A 16,664-nucleotide genomic window follows, 5' to 3' on the forward strand; every position below is an offset into this window, starting at 1 on the left:
GGGTGGTGGTGGTGGCGCATGCCTTTAAACCCAGCACTCTGGAGGCAAAGGCAGGTGGTTCTCTGTGAGTTCAAGGCCAGCCTGGTCTACAAGAGCAAGTTCCGGCACAGGCTCCAAAACTACAGAGAAATCCTGTCTCAGATAAACAAGCTGATTTTCTGGCTTCAGTAGTGTTGCTCATCAGTACAGTGCTGGCAGTGCCATGAGTGACTTTTGTGTTGGTGGAAGACTGAGACTTTGGCAAATCTGATTTCTTTTTTTTTTTTTTGTTTTTTTTCTTACTTAGTTTTTATTCATAATCATAAACTTAACTCTGCAATCCAGCTAGACTTGAAGGGGAATGAGGAAAATATGGAACCCAAAGAACTTCAGTGAGAGCAGAGATTACAGGGTACTGCGAGCAGATGGGGCTGGGGTGCTCTCCTGAGCTACAGAAGGAATGGTCTGGTGGGTAAGAAGCCCACAAGTCAAAAGAATTAGAGTTGTCCACAGTCGGAAATGGTGATCTTCTTGCTGGTCTTGCCATTCCTGGACCCAAAACGCTCCATGGCTTCCACAATGTTCATGCCTTCTTTCACCTTCCCAAAGACCACGTGTTTGCCATCCAGCCACTCAGTCTTGGTGTTGCAGATAAAAAACTGGGAACCGTTTGTGTTTGGTCCAGCATTTGCCATGGACAAGATGCCAGGACCTGTATGCTTCAGGATGAAGTTCTCATCCTCAAATTTTTCTCCGTAGATGGATCTGCCGCCAGTGCCATTATGGCGTGTGAAGTCACCACCCTGGCACATGAATCCTGGAATAATCCTGTGAAAGGAAGAACCCTTATATCCAAATCCTTTCTCTCCAGTGCTCAGAGCACGAAAGTTTTCTGCTGTCTTTGGAACTTTGTCTGCAAACAGCTCGAAGGAGACGCGGCCCAAGGGCTCGCCATCGGCCGAGATGTCGAAGAACACGGTGGGGTTGACCATGGCTGCAGCGAGAGGCGAAAGGGGACAGCGGCGTCTGCAAAGCGGCCAAATCTGATTTCTTTAGACTAATAACCAGGCCTGGCTGGGAAGGGTGGTGTGCATAAGTCTGCTTATGCTATTGGTGAGGAAATAGAACAAAGTAAGTTTTATAGCACGCTCGGGAACTTCCCCCTAGAAGAGTCTGACCACACTGCCATGGTTCCTCTGGCTGTCCGTTCCCAGCTTCGGACTCTGATGTATGTAATTGGCCTCATGGTGAGAGCAAGTCAAGCTTTAAGTGCTCTTAGGGACCATCTGTCTGTGACTCAGTATCTTCCCCTGAGCACAGACACTGCCCGTGAACCTGTCACCTGCTCTTCCTTGTGCTGTGGCACTGTCCCCAGGTGTCTCTCTCAACAAGATGGAATGTGACTGAGGGGCTCCCTGGAAAGCCCCACTAATTTGGTTACTATGTGTCCTAGGGTTTACAAGCCTTCCTTTTCGGAATTTTTGCCAAGAAAAACAAGAAATAGAAATTATACATTAGAAAAATAACAAAAGGTAGAATTTTATTTTTCTTGAGATGCAGAAATCTCATGGTCTTCTTCAATATAGAGTCCTCTGTACCCTTCATCAAATCAACTAGAAAGGCAGTTATCCACCAATTTTCAAAATACACTAATTTTTAAAAGACAAATAATACTAGTGTAAACAAGCTTTTTAAAAGTATTATTTAACTTTATTTGATGCACATTGGTGTGGAGGTGATAGATCCCCTGGAACTGGCACCACAGATGATTGTGAGTTGCCATGCGGGTGCGGGGAATTGAACTCGGGTCCTCTGGAAAGGCAGCCAGTGCTCTTAACCTTCGAGTCATCTCTCCAGCCCTTGTAAACAAACTTTTATCAGAAAAGGTTTTCAAAAGTAGGTTTCAGAGTCCATAGCAGTAGGGCCAGTTATATCTGTCACTCACATCCAAACCAGGGTTCCTTGCAGCTTGTGTCCTGAAACCGCCCGGCCTGAGATCTACCCAGACTTTCATAAATTTGCTTCAGAGCTCTGCTGGGACCTCCAGGCATGACCTGTCATTCATAAGATTACATCCAAACCATCTAGCCTGAGTTAAGGGGCAAACACAGTTCTGCCCTTAGACCCTGAATACTATTTTGGTGGGGGTAACCATGCACTTTCAGGTTCCCTGGAACTGTTGGTCTTCAAGTCCTGGAAGATCTGAGGACTTTTTCAGAAGTGAAAAAGGCAGGTGACTTGCTTTTCCTGTCCAGAGTTTGTCCAGTTGCTTTCAGTGAGTGTTCAAAACAGATTTATTTTTGTTTGATTCTCAGGCCTTAGAGAATTTCCCTTCCTCTTGCTGAAGTAATTTCAGAAATCAAACATTTATCGTTAAAAATCCATGCAATCTCTGGCAAAGTAATGAATTAGTACCTTTAATCCAAGCCCCTGGAGGCAGAGGTAGACAGATAAATTTGTAGGTAAACCAAGCAACCCAAATTTCATCAATGAATAAATGGACACACAAGACGTAGACGGTGCATACAGTAGACTATTACTCAACCTTAAGGAAAGATGTAAGTTCCAACACATGGGGACACATAGGTAAAGTCTGAGGACATTGTGCTAAGTGAAATAAGCCAGGCACCAAAGGCAAACATTGCGCGACTCCACTTAAGCGAGGCACTTAAAGCAGTCAAACTCATGGAGTCGGAAAGTTGAATGATGGTTTCCAGGGTCTCTGGGTGGGGGGAGTGGGTGTTTAATGTGTGTGGAGTGTCCACTTTTATGAGAAGGTTCTGGAGACAGATGACAATGGTCGCACAGCAGTGGTAATGAACTTAATGCACCAAACTGAACACTTAAAATGATTCATGGTACAGCATATGTACGCTGCACACTCGAAGCACATCTGCATCATGTGGACATGTGCCATCTCTTGACTACAGATCTTCAGCAGAGATGCTAGCTCACTCCCCAACACCAGAGGCAGTGTCATAGGCACCAAGGCATCTGATGTGAGGCAGATGGCAGAGTTCAACAGCCCACTGTCAGGATCCCCGATGTCCAAGAGGATCAGCAGAGGCTTTCTCCTGGGTTCATGTTCTTGGCAAAGGGATAGTGCTCATAATTAGTGCAGTGACCCGTGTGCAGACATCCTGACATGCCAGGCTATCATGTTGGGATAGAGTGGGAGGCAGGACTAGAGCTCCCAGCAGCCAGCTAGGGTGGATCTCCACTCAGAACAGCTCCTAAGACGCGGGGGAAAGGGAAGGAACGGGGTCAGATAGAGAAGGCATGATGACAATGTTTTGTTGACAGAAAGATTTGACACCAACTTCTAAAGTTAGTGAGATCTTGATCTCATTACTAGAGAGCAGTGAATGGGATTAATTTAGAGACTTCTGCACGTTCCCTGTCCAGGGAATATCGGGAGTATCTTTCATCTCTCCCTTCCCTCCCCTCACCTCCCCTCCCCTCCCCTCCCTTCCCCTCACCTCCTCTCCCCTCCCCTTTCTCTTCTCTTCTCTTTTCTTCTCCTCTTCTTTCCTATCCTCTCTTCTCCTCTCCTCTCCTCTTCACCCTCCCCCTGCCTCTTTCCACAGATACCTTATCAAATGATTGAAAGCAAAGAGGGAGACCCTCATCTATAACAATGTGACATCCCTCCCTTCCTCTTTGCAGCAATAGGCCCTCTAATGGAGAAAGCTGTCACCAATGACACCTGGGATGCTGTAGTTGGTTCAAAATGGTAGTTCCCCAAACACATACATACACCTAAACCTTATTTGCAAAAAAGGGTCATGCAGAGATATTGAAAGATTTCAGAACGAGATCATCTTGGATGTTCCAGGAAATCCCTAAATTCAGTTCCAGGTGTCCATATAAAATGGCAGGATGGTGAAGATTTAGGGAAGGCTCGGTGAGGATGTCCATGGAAGGAAAGGATGCAACCTCGTCCCCAGGAACCAGCCTAGAGCCACCAGTAGCTGGATGAGGTCATGAAGGTTTCTGGCTTCTGGGAAAAACAAATTCTTCCTGTTTAAAGCCACTTAAGTTTATAATCCATGGAAGCAACTAGAAGGCACAAATATAAATCCCACACTCAGAACCAGTATGGTAGTCTCCTCCAGTGCTGAGTCAGAGTTGCTGCAGCTCGGGAACTTTTTTCATTAGGAAAAGCCACGGCTGGACTGTGCCGGAGCAGGGTACCAGGAACTCTCCTGTGTATCTGCACCACCTGGGGACCCGGTTGCCTGGCGAGCAGTGTCATCGTGAGTCCCTCCTTGGATCCAAGATTCTGAATTGCTGGAATGCTTTTTGTCACACAGATGCTGCTATCTGCATGTCACACTTGGAGCCCCAGAGTCAGACAGGATGTGGACTTTCCAAGAGGAGCACAAAGCATGAGAATGTGAGCGGTCATGCTGGGAGCTCCTAGCTAGCAGCCAGGCTAGGCCCTTTGTGCAAGCTGTCTTCATTTCGTGGGTTTCATTACAGTGGTTGTCCCACTGTGGCCAGAGTTTTACAGAATGTTGCTGTCTGTTAACACTAGGAGGCAGGAAGACAGGAATTAGCTTCACAAGTCTCTCTGGTTCACCTTGCTCATCGGCTAAATGAGGGAACCAGGGCTACCTAAATTCCTTCCAACTCACCCTTTTTCTCTCACTGAGGAATAATTTTCACATGACAGAAGATCCTGCCATGGGTTTTGTTTCCATCTTTCAGGTTCTGCTTGAGGCCATTACCCACATTTCCTCCATGTCAGTACCTACACTAAAGCACTGAAAGGGACTTGGTGACCTTTACCTACTGTTGCTGTGGTTTTCCTAGCCAAAAGTGACCCTGGTGAAGGGCGAACTTCTTCTTCTCATCCAATACTAGGTCAGGTCTGAGAATTAGACCCAAGGCCAGGAGCATGTCAAGTTCTCTGCCACTGGGCTGCATGAGCCCCATGCTGGGAACGGCTGATTCTCATGGAATACTTATTGCTGCGTCTTTCTGATCTGTCCTCTGTTTTTGAGGGGAGAATGCACCCCTACTTCTATGTGTGCACACACATAGCAGTTAACCTCACTGCCCTCATCCCTTTGGTTTGTTCATGCTGAACTGGGCTCATTCAAACTTGGTGTGGGGCCTGCAGGCAGCCACACTGTGACCGTCCCCTCAGCAAGTGTGGGGGCTGCTGCTCTGTGGACACGAAGTGCCCGTTGCCTTTATCACTGGGCTTTATGAGAAGCACTTTACTTTTTGGGATGGCACCGCAGGGTTTTGTTTCTGCTGGAGGGTCTCTCCTATAATCCCAGGCTGACAACCATCCCAGAATAGCCATCTTCAAAAATCAAAAACCTGAGTTCCTCAGCTCACTTTCTTCCTAGCCACACTCGTCAACATAAGTTCTTACAAGACTTACTTTGAAAAAATGAAACAAAGCAAGATACATCCTGCAGAGGCGGAGCCAGTGCTCGGTGGCACAGGTCCTGCGGCTCTCTGGAAATGCTACTGCTTTCCACACGTACCTGGCTCCTCTCCACTCACCCCACAGAGCGGGACTGGGAGAAGGCTGCCGGAGATGGAAAGATGGTAACCTGTCTTCGAGTGTTAGACTTGCAGACGGCCGTAACCTCTTCCTTCACTCTATTGGACTTCATTTTGCTTTTCCTTGCTGCCTCCCCTCATCTTTCTTCCCCTCCCCCTCTCACTGAAACTTGTTTGGTGACAAAGCAAAATACCTCACAGCCATCAACACTGACAGTATGCATCAAGGGCAGAGGCACCTCTGTGTAAGGTCTATACGCTCATGTATCTCAGCTTCTCAGTCACTTACAGGGCTTGTTTTGTTTTGGTTTTCTTTTTAGTTTAAGGCAGGGCTTCTCTGTAGCTTTGCAGCCTGTCCTGGAACTAGCTCTTGTAGACCAGGCTGGGCTCGAACTCACACAGATCCGCCTGCCTCTGCCTCCTGAGTGCTGGGATTAAAGGCGCACACCTCCACCACCTGGCTACAGGGCTCTTTTCAATCACCTGACGAGTGCCCCGCTTTAGCCCTTGCTGCATATTAACAAAAAGCTTTCCCATGGGCTCTTGGAAGATTGCTAGCCAGTCTCTGATCGGCGTTCTTAGATCCTGTGACCCTGGGTGGCTCTCTGCAGAAGATTCGGTCAGAGCTGGCAATAGCTTGGTTTCCAATGCACGCTCCTTCCTCACTCCAGCCTTTACCTGTAAACCCCAAGGGAATCTTCATTCAGGGAACCGTGGATCCTGGACCAGAGAGGTCTATAGAGAGCATCGGCTCCTTCCCCAGCTTCAGTCTCCATAAGCTAGGAAGGGTGAGGCCAGAGTGAGGGACAATGGAAGCTGATCCCCTGGAAAACAAGACCAAGTAAGTGTGTTTAGGAGCCAAGCATGAGCTAGGGTCCTTGTAGGGCCCAGCCCAAGGCGTCCCAACATCATTGAGAAGGACAGGCTGCAGATCTGCTGGGAGGCGTGGGTGTGAAGGGCAGGGGCGGCAAGTTCTCAGCTGGAGAGTGCGTGCTGTGAACTCGGGAGGGCATCCGCCACATCCTGACACACTACACCCCCAGGGTCACAGCACTGTGTGAATTCCATTCACAGGTACCCTTTTAAAAGGCAGAGCTGGCCTTCCTTAACGGAGAAGAGCCACTCTGCGCTCCCCAGGCACATGGGAGACAGTGATGTCACCCTCCTTACTTCTGCTGTCCTGGCTCCCTGCTCCCGCCACCTCCTTGCCTGTTTTCCAGTCACCACATCCCGTACACAGGAGCTGAAGGTTTCTTACCTAGAAACATCATTGATACTGAAAGTGATGTAGCATAGCAACGGATCCAATAAAGCTCTTGAGGGAAAAAAGTGGACCTTTGCCATGAGGCACAGGCAAAATTTCCATAAGACACCAAGATCACTAAACACAGAAGAAGGAGAAGGAGGAGGAGGAGGAGGAATTAAATTGGAATTCAACAAAGCTAACATTTTTATTCATTTAAAGATACTATTTAAAAAACAAAAGCGAGCCAGGCGGTGGTGGCGCACGCCTTTAATCCCAGCACTCGGGAGGCAGAGGCAGGTGGATCTCCGTGAGTTTGAGACCAGCCTGGTCTACAGAGCTAGTTCCAGGACAGGCTCCAAAGCCACAGAGAAACCCTGTCTCGAAAAACCAAAAAAAATAAAATAAAATAAAAAAAATAAAAAACAAAAGCACCAAAGACTGAGAAAAACTTTCTAATGTGTATAGCTACAGAAGACATATTAGAACACATAGGAGCTCATTGGGGGCAGCAATAAAAAGATAACTCAGTATAAAATTAGCTAAAGGTTTGAGCAGTCACTCTCCAGAAACACAAAAAAAATCTGTAAACATATGTAATGTGCACAAAGGCTATAATTACAAAGACTGGCTGCATCAAAAGCATGTCATATGAACGTAGAAAAGCAGAAGCTGCCTATATTTCTGGTAGGAGAAGATTTTAGCATGTGTCCTATTGATGTGATAAAACCCTGTGACCAAATCAACTTGGGGGAGAAATGGTTTGTTTGCTTCAAAATCACAGTCCGAGGAAGTCAGGGCAGGAACTCAAGCAAGGCAGGAGCCTGGAGGCAGGAACCAGAACAGAAGTGTGGAAGAGAGCTGCTTACTTACTTGCTCTCCATGTTGCACTCTGGGTTCTTATACAGTCTAGGACTACCTCTGCAGGGATGCCACTGTCCACGGTGATCTGGGACCTCTCAACTCAATCCTCACTCAAGAAAAATGCCCCCATGGGCTGGTCTCAAGCTAATGTGATGGAAGGGTCCTCTCAACTGAGGTTTCCTCTTCCCAGATGACACTTGCTTGAGTCAAGATGACGAAACACTAACCAGTGTAGAGCACGAAATGGTTTATCCACGCGGGCCAACTGTATCAGTTAGCTTTTGAGAAAACAATTACAGCATGGCTCACCAAGTCTTCTTCTAGGTATTATTTATCTGCGGAAAACAAAAATGTGTCCATACCAAGACTCATTCAAGAATGTCCACAAACATCATATCAATAGCCCAAAACAATTGAAATGTTTATCGGTTTTGGAGATGAAGAGTGGATCACAAGATGGTTATGGAGACTCATTTGTAGTAGTCGAGAGAACACGCAGCAACTGTGGAATTGTTCATTGTATGCACTGCCGTGAGTGGATGAATAATTCATGGTAGAGTAATAGAATGACACCAACAGCTTAAGTGAATCCCAACAGACACAAAAATATAACTGAATCCAGACACAAATTATTTTTTGTGTGTGATTTTATTTACATAAAGTTGCAAAAATAGTCTGGGTTACAGAACTAAAATAATAGTTTTTCCTTGTTTGTGATGTTGGGAGAGCCAAAGGGCCTGAAGTGATGGAAATATTGTTGGCCTTAATGTTGACTATAGGATACACTGGATTAATGGGTTTCCCTGTTAAGATGCTGTTTCTGAGCTAATATAACCTCACCTTACCTTCTGGGACCATCCTACAGAACAGCCCACATCTGCTGTCCCCACTGGCACTGCCTTTGGCTGAAGGAAACTTTCGTGTCTGGTCACTTCCCTTACAAAGGCAGAGCAAAGACTAATGATGTTCCAGTACAAGGTCCAAGTCTCCTGCCTCACTGTGAGTCTCCAAAGTTCCCATAATGCTACCCAAGATATCATGTGAGGCAGCGTCTCTCCTTCCCCAGTCCTGCCTTTGTTTCTTCAGTGTGCCATCCAGAGTATGTGTAGAAAACTCTCTGTATCTAACAGAAAACAGAGCCAGAAGTAGTCCTTGAACAGAGGCTATTAAATGGATTTTTGAAGCAAAAAGAGTGGCTGCAGTATGACAATGGGGAGGGAGGGAAAGAGCAGTGTGTGGCAGGCTGTAGGATGGGATTGCACTATGTGTACTGGCAGTGGGTATGGTACCACACCAGCAATGCCTTTATATGTAGTGAAGGAAGCAGTGGCTGCAAAGACTTTGGCATGGAGTGGTGGTGCTGCGTGTACCGACCCAACGAAAAAAGATGGTGATAGCTCGGGATGTTTCTCACCGTTTCAAGGAAAAATATGAAGATGGCACTGAAAAATTAATTGTAACTGAAGGACAGACCGTGTGCTGAATTAAGTAGGGGTGGGGCCAGAGATGGCTCTATCATAAAGAACATGATTTCTGCTGCAAAAGACACCAGTTCGATAACCAGCAATTATAACAGGCTGCTCACCACCCCCTGTAGCTCCAGATCTGGGTGACCTGACACATCTGGCATTTGTGGGTACCTGCATTCATGTGTGCACAGCCCCACACAGACACGCATGCATAGACATGATTATAAATAATACTTTTTAACAACAACAACAACAAAAAAAAAAAAACAGGCACAGAATGCAATCAAGGAATAGTTGCGATAGCCTGCCTTCTCCTGCCGTGACCCAAGACAAACAGCTTTAAAAGGGAAGAATTTATTTTGGAGTTTTAGACCACAGTTACTTGACTCTGTAGGTTGGAGACCCACCTGTAGCAAGGGAGCAAAACTGCTCACTTTACGGCAGCCAGGAAGGAGAGGAGCAGGAGATGAGGTGGGGAATTGGGAAGGAGTGGAGGAGAATGGAGAGAAAGGGAGTGGAAGAGTAGAAGGGAAGGAAGGAGCCAGGGTCCTGTTTTCAGCTTCAAGGTTATTTCTCCACTGGCCTACCTTCCTTCTGCTAGACTCCACTGCCTAAATATTCCAGCCTCTCCCTACAGTGCCATGGGCTGCTGATAAAGACCAGAGACTTTGAAGGTAGCAATGCAGCTGTAAAGAAAGCCATGCTTCAACCCAGTACATTTCCACCATCAAGGCAAGAACTCCAGTTTGGAATATAGAGAACCCTGAACACTGCCCTAGGATACAAAGTAAGTAAGATGGAGAATCACGAAGTCCTAAACAACTTCAAGGTAACTTGACTACAGTGACCCACTTATACTAATTATACAACTCGGCTCTGCCTTGCTGCTTAGTGATACGCGGAAATAGTAAGTGAAACAATGTCATAGGAGGCAATGTTTGTCTTCACTCACCCGTTCCCACACCGGCCTCCTACTGCTGGGTAAGACCAGTAACAAAGGAGAGAGGTCCACACAGCCCGATTGCAGAGGTGCTGGGCCTATCAAGGCCTGCCAGGGGCTATTTGCTAATGTGTCAGTGGGATTGCAGACTCCAGAGATGGATGGCAGAACCCTTACCCTTAGATGTTGCCCCTCCAACTCCGCTGTCCTGCTGAATCACCATTGCTCGTAAACAATATGGCTTTGTATGTGTTAGTGCTCCCAGTCTCGTTGGTTTAGAATAACTGCCCAGCCATGGCCTTGAGAGCCCAACCCTGACCCTGATCCACCAGACCTACCTGCCCTGAGCAGAGGTTGCACACTGGCCCAACAATACAACGTTCCTTCATATTTAAAGATAACCCAGATGTGGCTTGAACTTCTTCCAGTTTTTGCTTAAAGGGACATTCCTTGGAATATAGAATTTATCTTGTACCCTGGCTTCAGATTTGAAGATAGAGGAAGTAGGCTGTGGGTTCCACTAATGCAGGCAACAACCAAGTAAATGCATTTCTCTAATACACCAACAACACAGGGCTATCTGGTGATTTGGAAACAGAATGGATAACAGATTCACTTACGATTCGCAGGAACAGATAATGCCAGCTATGATTTGTCAGACAATTGCTGTGTGCCCAAAGCCCAGGGTTTGTTCTTCTGTCTAGTCCTAATGACAATCTCTGCGGCAAATGACACGCCCATTTATAAAGCAAACAAGACTCGGAGAGCTGAGGAGAATGGCCTGACATGATAAAGCTTCTGTGCGACAGCCAAATCCCAGCTGGGTCTGCTGACTGTGTTGCCGGGGCTGTTTCTGCCACACAGTCCCACATCCTGGCTGTGGAGCTGTGGAACCTGAAGGCCTCAGAGGACTGCCTGGCTTGTAGCCGCTGGGCTTAAAAAAAGACGTCATTTCTCTCATGGTTTTGAAGACAGAGTCAGTCATAAAGGGCATTCCTTTAAGACCTTCTGCTTTGAAGTGATAAAAGCAAGATTGAGAAAAGGCTCCCAGGCCCCAGATCTGGGCTCACCCTTGCCCTCGGAGCCAGGAAATGTAATTTTTCCTGACATCCTTCACTTACGGCGCATGCTCTGCTGCTTGTGTCTGCAAAGATTTTTTTTTTCCTTAAGAAAGGAAGATAGCGTGGGTTAATTTCCAGTTCTCCACAATTTATCTGTAGTGAGCTGGAAGAGTGTTGAGTGGGAAAGGGTTTCATTGTCCACCAGGGCCCCACAGCTCTTCAACACCCAGCACTTCTGCCTCATGTCACGGGGACAGCAAATAGGTTTATTAAATAGCTGTCAAACTGAATGAGTGAGCACCAAGAACACAGAGAGGGATATTGGATTGGAGGTAGAGGACATGCCATACTAAACAAGGGCACAGATTTATGGCCTCGGCCCTGTAGCCTTCAAAATGACACCCGAGGTAGATTTGAGTACAGGGAGGCTGAGCTGAGGAAGTGCATCACAGGGAATAGATGGAAAGACCAAACCTGGGCACCTTCTTATTCCTAGTACTCAGATCATTTGCTGCTGTTCTTGTCATTTAATTTAAAATTATGTATATAAGTGTATGTCCATGTGTCTGTGCACATGAGTGTAGTGCCCTCAAAGGCCAAAAGAGGGCGCCAAGTCCCCTGGAACTGGGACCACAGGTGGCTGTGAGCAGCTTGATGTGGGTGCTAGGAATCAAAGTTAGATTTCCCCTGGAGAATTCTCTGTTCAGCTCAGTGCCCCATTTTATAATTGGGTTGGTTAGCCTTTTACTGTCTAGTTTCTTGAGTTCTTTATATATTTTTGAGATCAGACCTTTGTCAGTTGCAGGGTTGGTGAAGATCTTCTCCCAGTCAGTGGGTTGCCTTTTTGTCTTAGTGACAGTGTCCTTTGCTTTACAGAAGCTTCTCAGTCTCAGGAGGTCCCATTTATTCAATGAGGCCCTTAATGTCTGTGCTGCTGGGGTTATACATAGGAAGCGTTCTCCTGTGCCCATCTGTTGTAGGGTACTTCCCACTTTCTCTTCTATCAGGTTCAGTGTGTTCGGACTGATATTGAGGTCCTTAATCCATTTGGACTTGATTTTTGTGCATGGTGATAGATATGGGTCTATTTTCATTCTTCTACAGATTGACATCCAGAAGGTGAATCCAAAGACAAACATACAGGCATCCCCCTGAATATTAACCTTCATCAGGCGATGAAAGGAGACAGAGACAGAGACCCAAATTGGAGCACCGGACAGAAATCTCAAGGTCCAAATCAGGAGCAGAAGGAGAGAGAGCACGAGCAAGGAACTCAGGACCGCGAGGGATACACCCACACTCTGAGACAATGGGGATGTTCTTTTGGGAATTCACCAAGGCCAGCTGGCCTGAGTCTGAAAAAGCATGGGATAAAACCGGACTTGCTGAACATAGCGGACAATGAGGAATACTGAGAACTCAAGAATAATGGCAATGGGTTTTTGATCCTACTGCACGTGCTGGCTTTGGGGGGGGCCTGGGCAGTTTGGATGCTCAACTTACTAAACCTGGATGGAGGTGGGCGGTCCTTGGACTTCCCACAGGTCAGGGAACCCTGATGGCTCTTCAAGCTGATGAGGGAGAGGGACTTGATCGGGGGAAGGGGAGGGAAATGGGAGGCGGTGGCGGGGAGGAGGCAGAAATCCTCAATAAATAAATAAATTTTAAAAAAAAAGATTTCCCCTGGAGAGAGAAAGCTCTGTCAACTACTGAGTCGTCTCTCCAGCCTTGCTCAGAGTATTTGTAAGCACATGAGTAACGGTTCATGCTTAGAAGACCAGGAACTCTCATCCTCACCGGGATATAAGTGTCCACAGAAGGGACTAGATGACTTTGCTCCCTGCAGTGAGCAAAAGAGGGAAGTTGCCAGTGCCCCAGGCCTTCAATGATCTTAGAATACCCATCCACCACAGCTATAGGTGCACTGTGGTCACGTGCTCCATTGTGGTCCAATGAGAAAGGAGATGACACCATTCTTTCTGAAGGCAAGAGAGGAAACATGCTTCGTTCCTCTGTGTTTAACTCCACTCTAAATCTGTGCCCCACTTATCTGATGAGGGTACACTGAACTGACCAGCAGCACTTCTTTCCAAGCGCCATAGAATACTGAACACCTAACTGGCAATGATACACTGAAAGAATTGACAGATGGGTTGGGGAGATCACTGTGTGGGTAAAAAGTCTTGCCTTGCAAGCATGAAGACCTGAGTTAAAATTCCCACAACCCATATAAACCTAGGCACAGCAGCATGAATCTGTAACCTCAATGCTTCTACAGGGACATGGGAAGAAGAGGCAAGGGACTCCCTGGAAATCACGCATGAGCTATCCTGGTGTATCCTATGGCAAGACAAGAGACCCCGTCCTCTGCCCTCCATATGAATGCTATGGCACAAGCATGCTTGTACTCACACACAAAGGTGCACACACACACACACACTCACATGGGGTGTATATTCAGAATAGTTGGAGAAAATTTTCTTCTATCTAATTATTTAACGTTGCCTTTGGGTCATGGGCAGAAGTCTAATTTTAAGGGCATCCATATTAAAGCACATGAAAAGTAAAGAACTCAAGGACCAGAGAGCAAAAGACACCTGCGTGTGAGAGAGGTGGTGACGTAGATTCATGATGTGAATGAGTTTGCTTGACAAGGAGAACAGATGAAAACAGAGATCGTTCCATGAAACTACAGTGATTTTGTTTCACAGTCTCCCATTCAAATGCAAAGCATAAAACATGACCAAGGCCAGTTCGTACTGGTCTTTTCCGGGTGCCACAGCACTTTACAACATCTATATGAAGCAGGAGTTAGCATCCTCCTTTTTGAGGCTCAGAAAGATGTCAACATCTGCCAAGGATGACACAAGGACCTGGAAATCCACATCACATCTCATACTCTGGAGTCCCGGCCTTTCCAGCTTTTGAAAACATGGTGAGAAACTAGGGTTTCAAGACACTGTAAGAGTCCTGAGGAGACGCTGGGGAGGCCGGAGCTGTCTGTGCGCTGTAAGATGGTTCATCGGTTTCTGATGGACGTGTGCCCAGGCACCAGCTTTGGGTTTCATTCTCAGTTCCAGTGTGGACTCCTCTGAGATCCGGGACGTTAGGAGTCTCATCTGGCCTGCTATACTTCATCCCCCTCCACCGCTACCCTCACCTCCATAGAGAGTAGCTGTCTCAAACAGGCAGTCTGCCACGTCTGCCTGAATGTGACCCAATAAAATAGATTAATGCAGAAAAACCAAAACAGAGAAGTAGGTTCTGTTTTAGAAGCCAGGTGCTGTTGGAGCAACTGGCATCAGGAAGGCAGAGCCACTGAGGTCTAGTTCCATGATCACTAACCCAGGCATGTGGCTCCCAAGGAAAACAGTTGCTTACAATGAATTAAAATATGGGGCAAGGGGGGGCACATGAGACTTAACTGCTTCCTTTTGGGGAATTTCAGACATGGAACTGAACTACCAAATAGAAGCCACTGGGCAGAGCACTACTCAACTGGTGGGTACTGGTGATGGCCACACTGATGGCGGGAAGTGCCAGTGTTACTGATGTCATCCAAAGAGATACATGTGTTTCAAATTGCTTAAACTTCAAAAAGCCCTAGAGGATAAGCAACATTATTATTCCCAGTTTTCGATACTAAAACTGAGGCCCAGAAACTCTACATGGCTTATGCTTAATTTTGAATGGTTAGTGGGTATGAGGTGGCCTATAAGCGAAGGCACTGGGCACCAGAAGCTCGGCCACTTTGAGTTAAAGATTCTAGTGTCGCTCACAGTGCCATCTCGTCTCTCAGATGCAAGCCTAACTAAGCTGGTTGGACGTAGCTCTGGTGCCGTGTCCCAACCAGCGTGTCCACAGCCTCCATGAGTGCTCTCCTGGAAAAGACAGTAGACATTTGAAGGAGACATCTGGGGTATCCGCCCAGGCCCAGCTCAGCACCTGCGTGTGGCACCCTACCTACAGCTTCTGTAGACTCCCTGAAGAGATTGACCACTCACGTGCACACATCTCTTAGATTACGAGCTGCAGCATAGCAAACCACCCCAAGCTTAGGAATTTAAAAGGGGCTCTTTTAGAATGACCGTGACATCTCGGGCTATATGACTTTAGTCTGGGCTCAGTAGGATGTCAAGAGGTGTGAAGACACTGGTGTAATCACTGGCGAGCTGAATGCTAGTTTCATGGACTCAGGGAACAAATGCAAGACTCCCTGGCCTGGCCAGAGACATTGGGCTTTAGTTCTCATAATGATCGTGGCAATTTGCACAGCAGTGGAGTGTCTCATTTTCTCTCTTTATCTCCTTCTCTTCCTCCCTTCTCCTCTCTTCCTCTCCCCCTTCCTTTCCCTTCTCTACCCCTCCCCTATTCTCTCCCCTCCCCCTTCCTTTCCTTTCTCTTGTTTGTGATGCAGGGATGAAACTCAGGACTTCACATGGACAAGATAAGCCCTTCACCACTGAGCCTTTTGTCAGATTTTTGAGGTGTGATGCAGAGAAAGGAACACCTATATGCATAATGCATGACAAGAAAGGAACACTGAAATTCAGGTATACAGACCCTTTACACTGTTAAGAAGTAAGCACATTAGGCTTATGCCAGGGGTATAATATCTTCTTTTCTGTTGTTGTTGTTGTTGTTGTTTTGTTTTGTTTTTATTCAGCTTCATATTTTTCTCCACTCCCTTCCCTTTCTCTCCCCTCCTCTTCTACCCTCTCCCATGGTTTTGTCTTTTTCTACTTCCCATGTAGATTAGATCTATGTATGTCTCTCTTGGCATCCTCATTGTTATCTAGGTTCTCTGGGATTGTAAATTGTAGGCTGTTTGTTGTTGTTGTTCTTGTTTTTGGTTCTTTTTTGTTTTATGCCTAAAAGCCACTTATGAGTGACTACATATGATGTTTATCTTTCTGGGTCTGGGTTACCTCACTCAATATGATGTTTTTTTGCTCCATCTATTTGCCTGAAAATTTCAAGACATCATTATTTTTTCTGCTGTGTAGCACTCCATTGTGTAAATGTACCACATTTTCCTTATCCATTCTTTAGCTGAGGGACATTCAGGTTGTTTCCAGGTTCTGGCTATAACAAACATTGCTGCTATGAACATAGTTGAACACATTTCCTTGTGGTACAATTGAGCATCCTTTGGGCGTATACCCAAAAGTGTATTGCTGGGTCTTGAAGAAGGTTGTTTCCTAATTTTCTGAGAAATTGCCACACTGACATCCAAAGGGGTTGTACCAGCTTACATTCCCACCAGCAATGCAGGAGAGTTCCCTTTGCTCCACAACATCTTCAGTATAAACTGTCATCAGGGTTTTTGATCTTGGCCATTCTTACAGTGTAAGATGGAATCTCAGAGATGTTTTGATTTGCGTTTCTCTGATGGCTAAGGGTGTTGAACATTTTCTTAAGTGTCTTTCAGCCATTTTAGATTCCTCTGTTGAGTGTTCTCTGTTTAGGTCTGTACTCCATTTTTTTTATTGGATTACTTGTTCTTTTAATGACCAACTCCTTGAATTCTTTATATATTTTGGAGATCAGTCCTCTCTCTGATATGGGGTTGGTGAAGATCTTTCCCC

At 46.4% G+C, this 16,664-nt stretch overlaps 1 protein-coding gene across 1 annotated transcript; it reads right to left on the minus strand.

Moving 5' to 3' along the window:
* Positions 1–476: 476 nt before the first annotated feature.
* On the minus strand, positions 477–1,013 carry LOC101992462 (peptidyl-prolyl cis-trans isomerase A-like). Its single transcript, XM_005346958.2, has one exon. It carries the CDS (start codon positions 969–971, stop codon positions 477–479), a length of 495 nt encoding a protein of 164 aa, XP_005347015.1. The 5' UTR covers positions 972–1,013.
* Positions 1,014–16,664: the final 15,651 nt, after the last annotated feature.

Source organism: Microtus ochrogaster, chromosome 5 (genome assembly GCF_000317375.1).
Source record: "Microtus ochrogaster isolate Prairie Vole_2 chromosome 5, MicOch1.0, whole genome shotgun sequence".
Lineage (NCBI taxonomy): Eukaryota > Metazoa > Chordata > Mammalia > Rodentia > Cricetidae > Microtus > Microtus ochrogaster.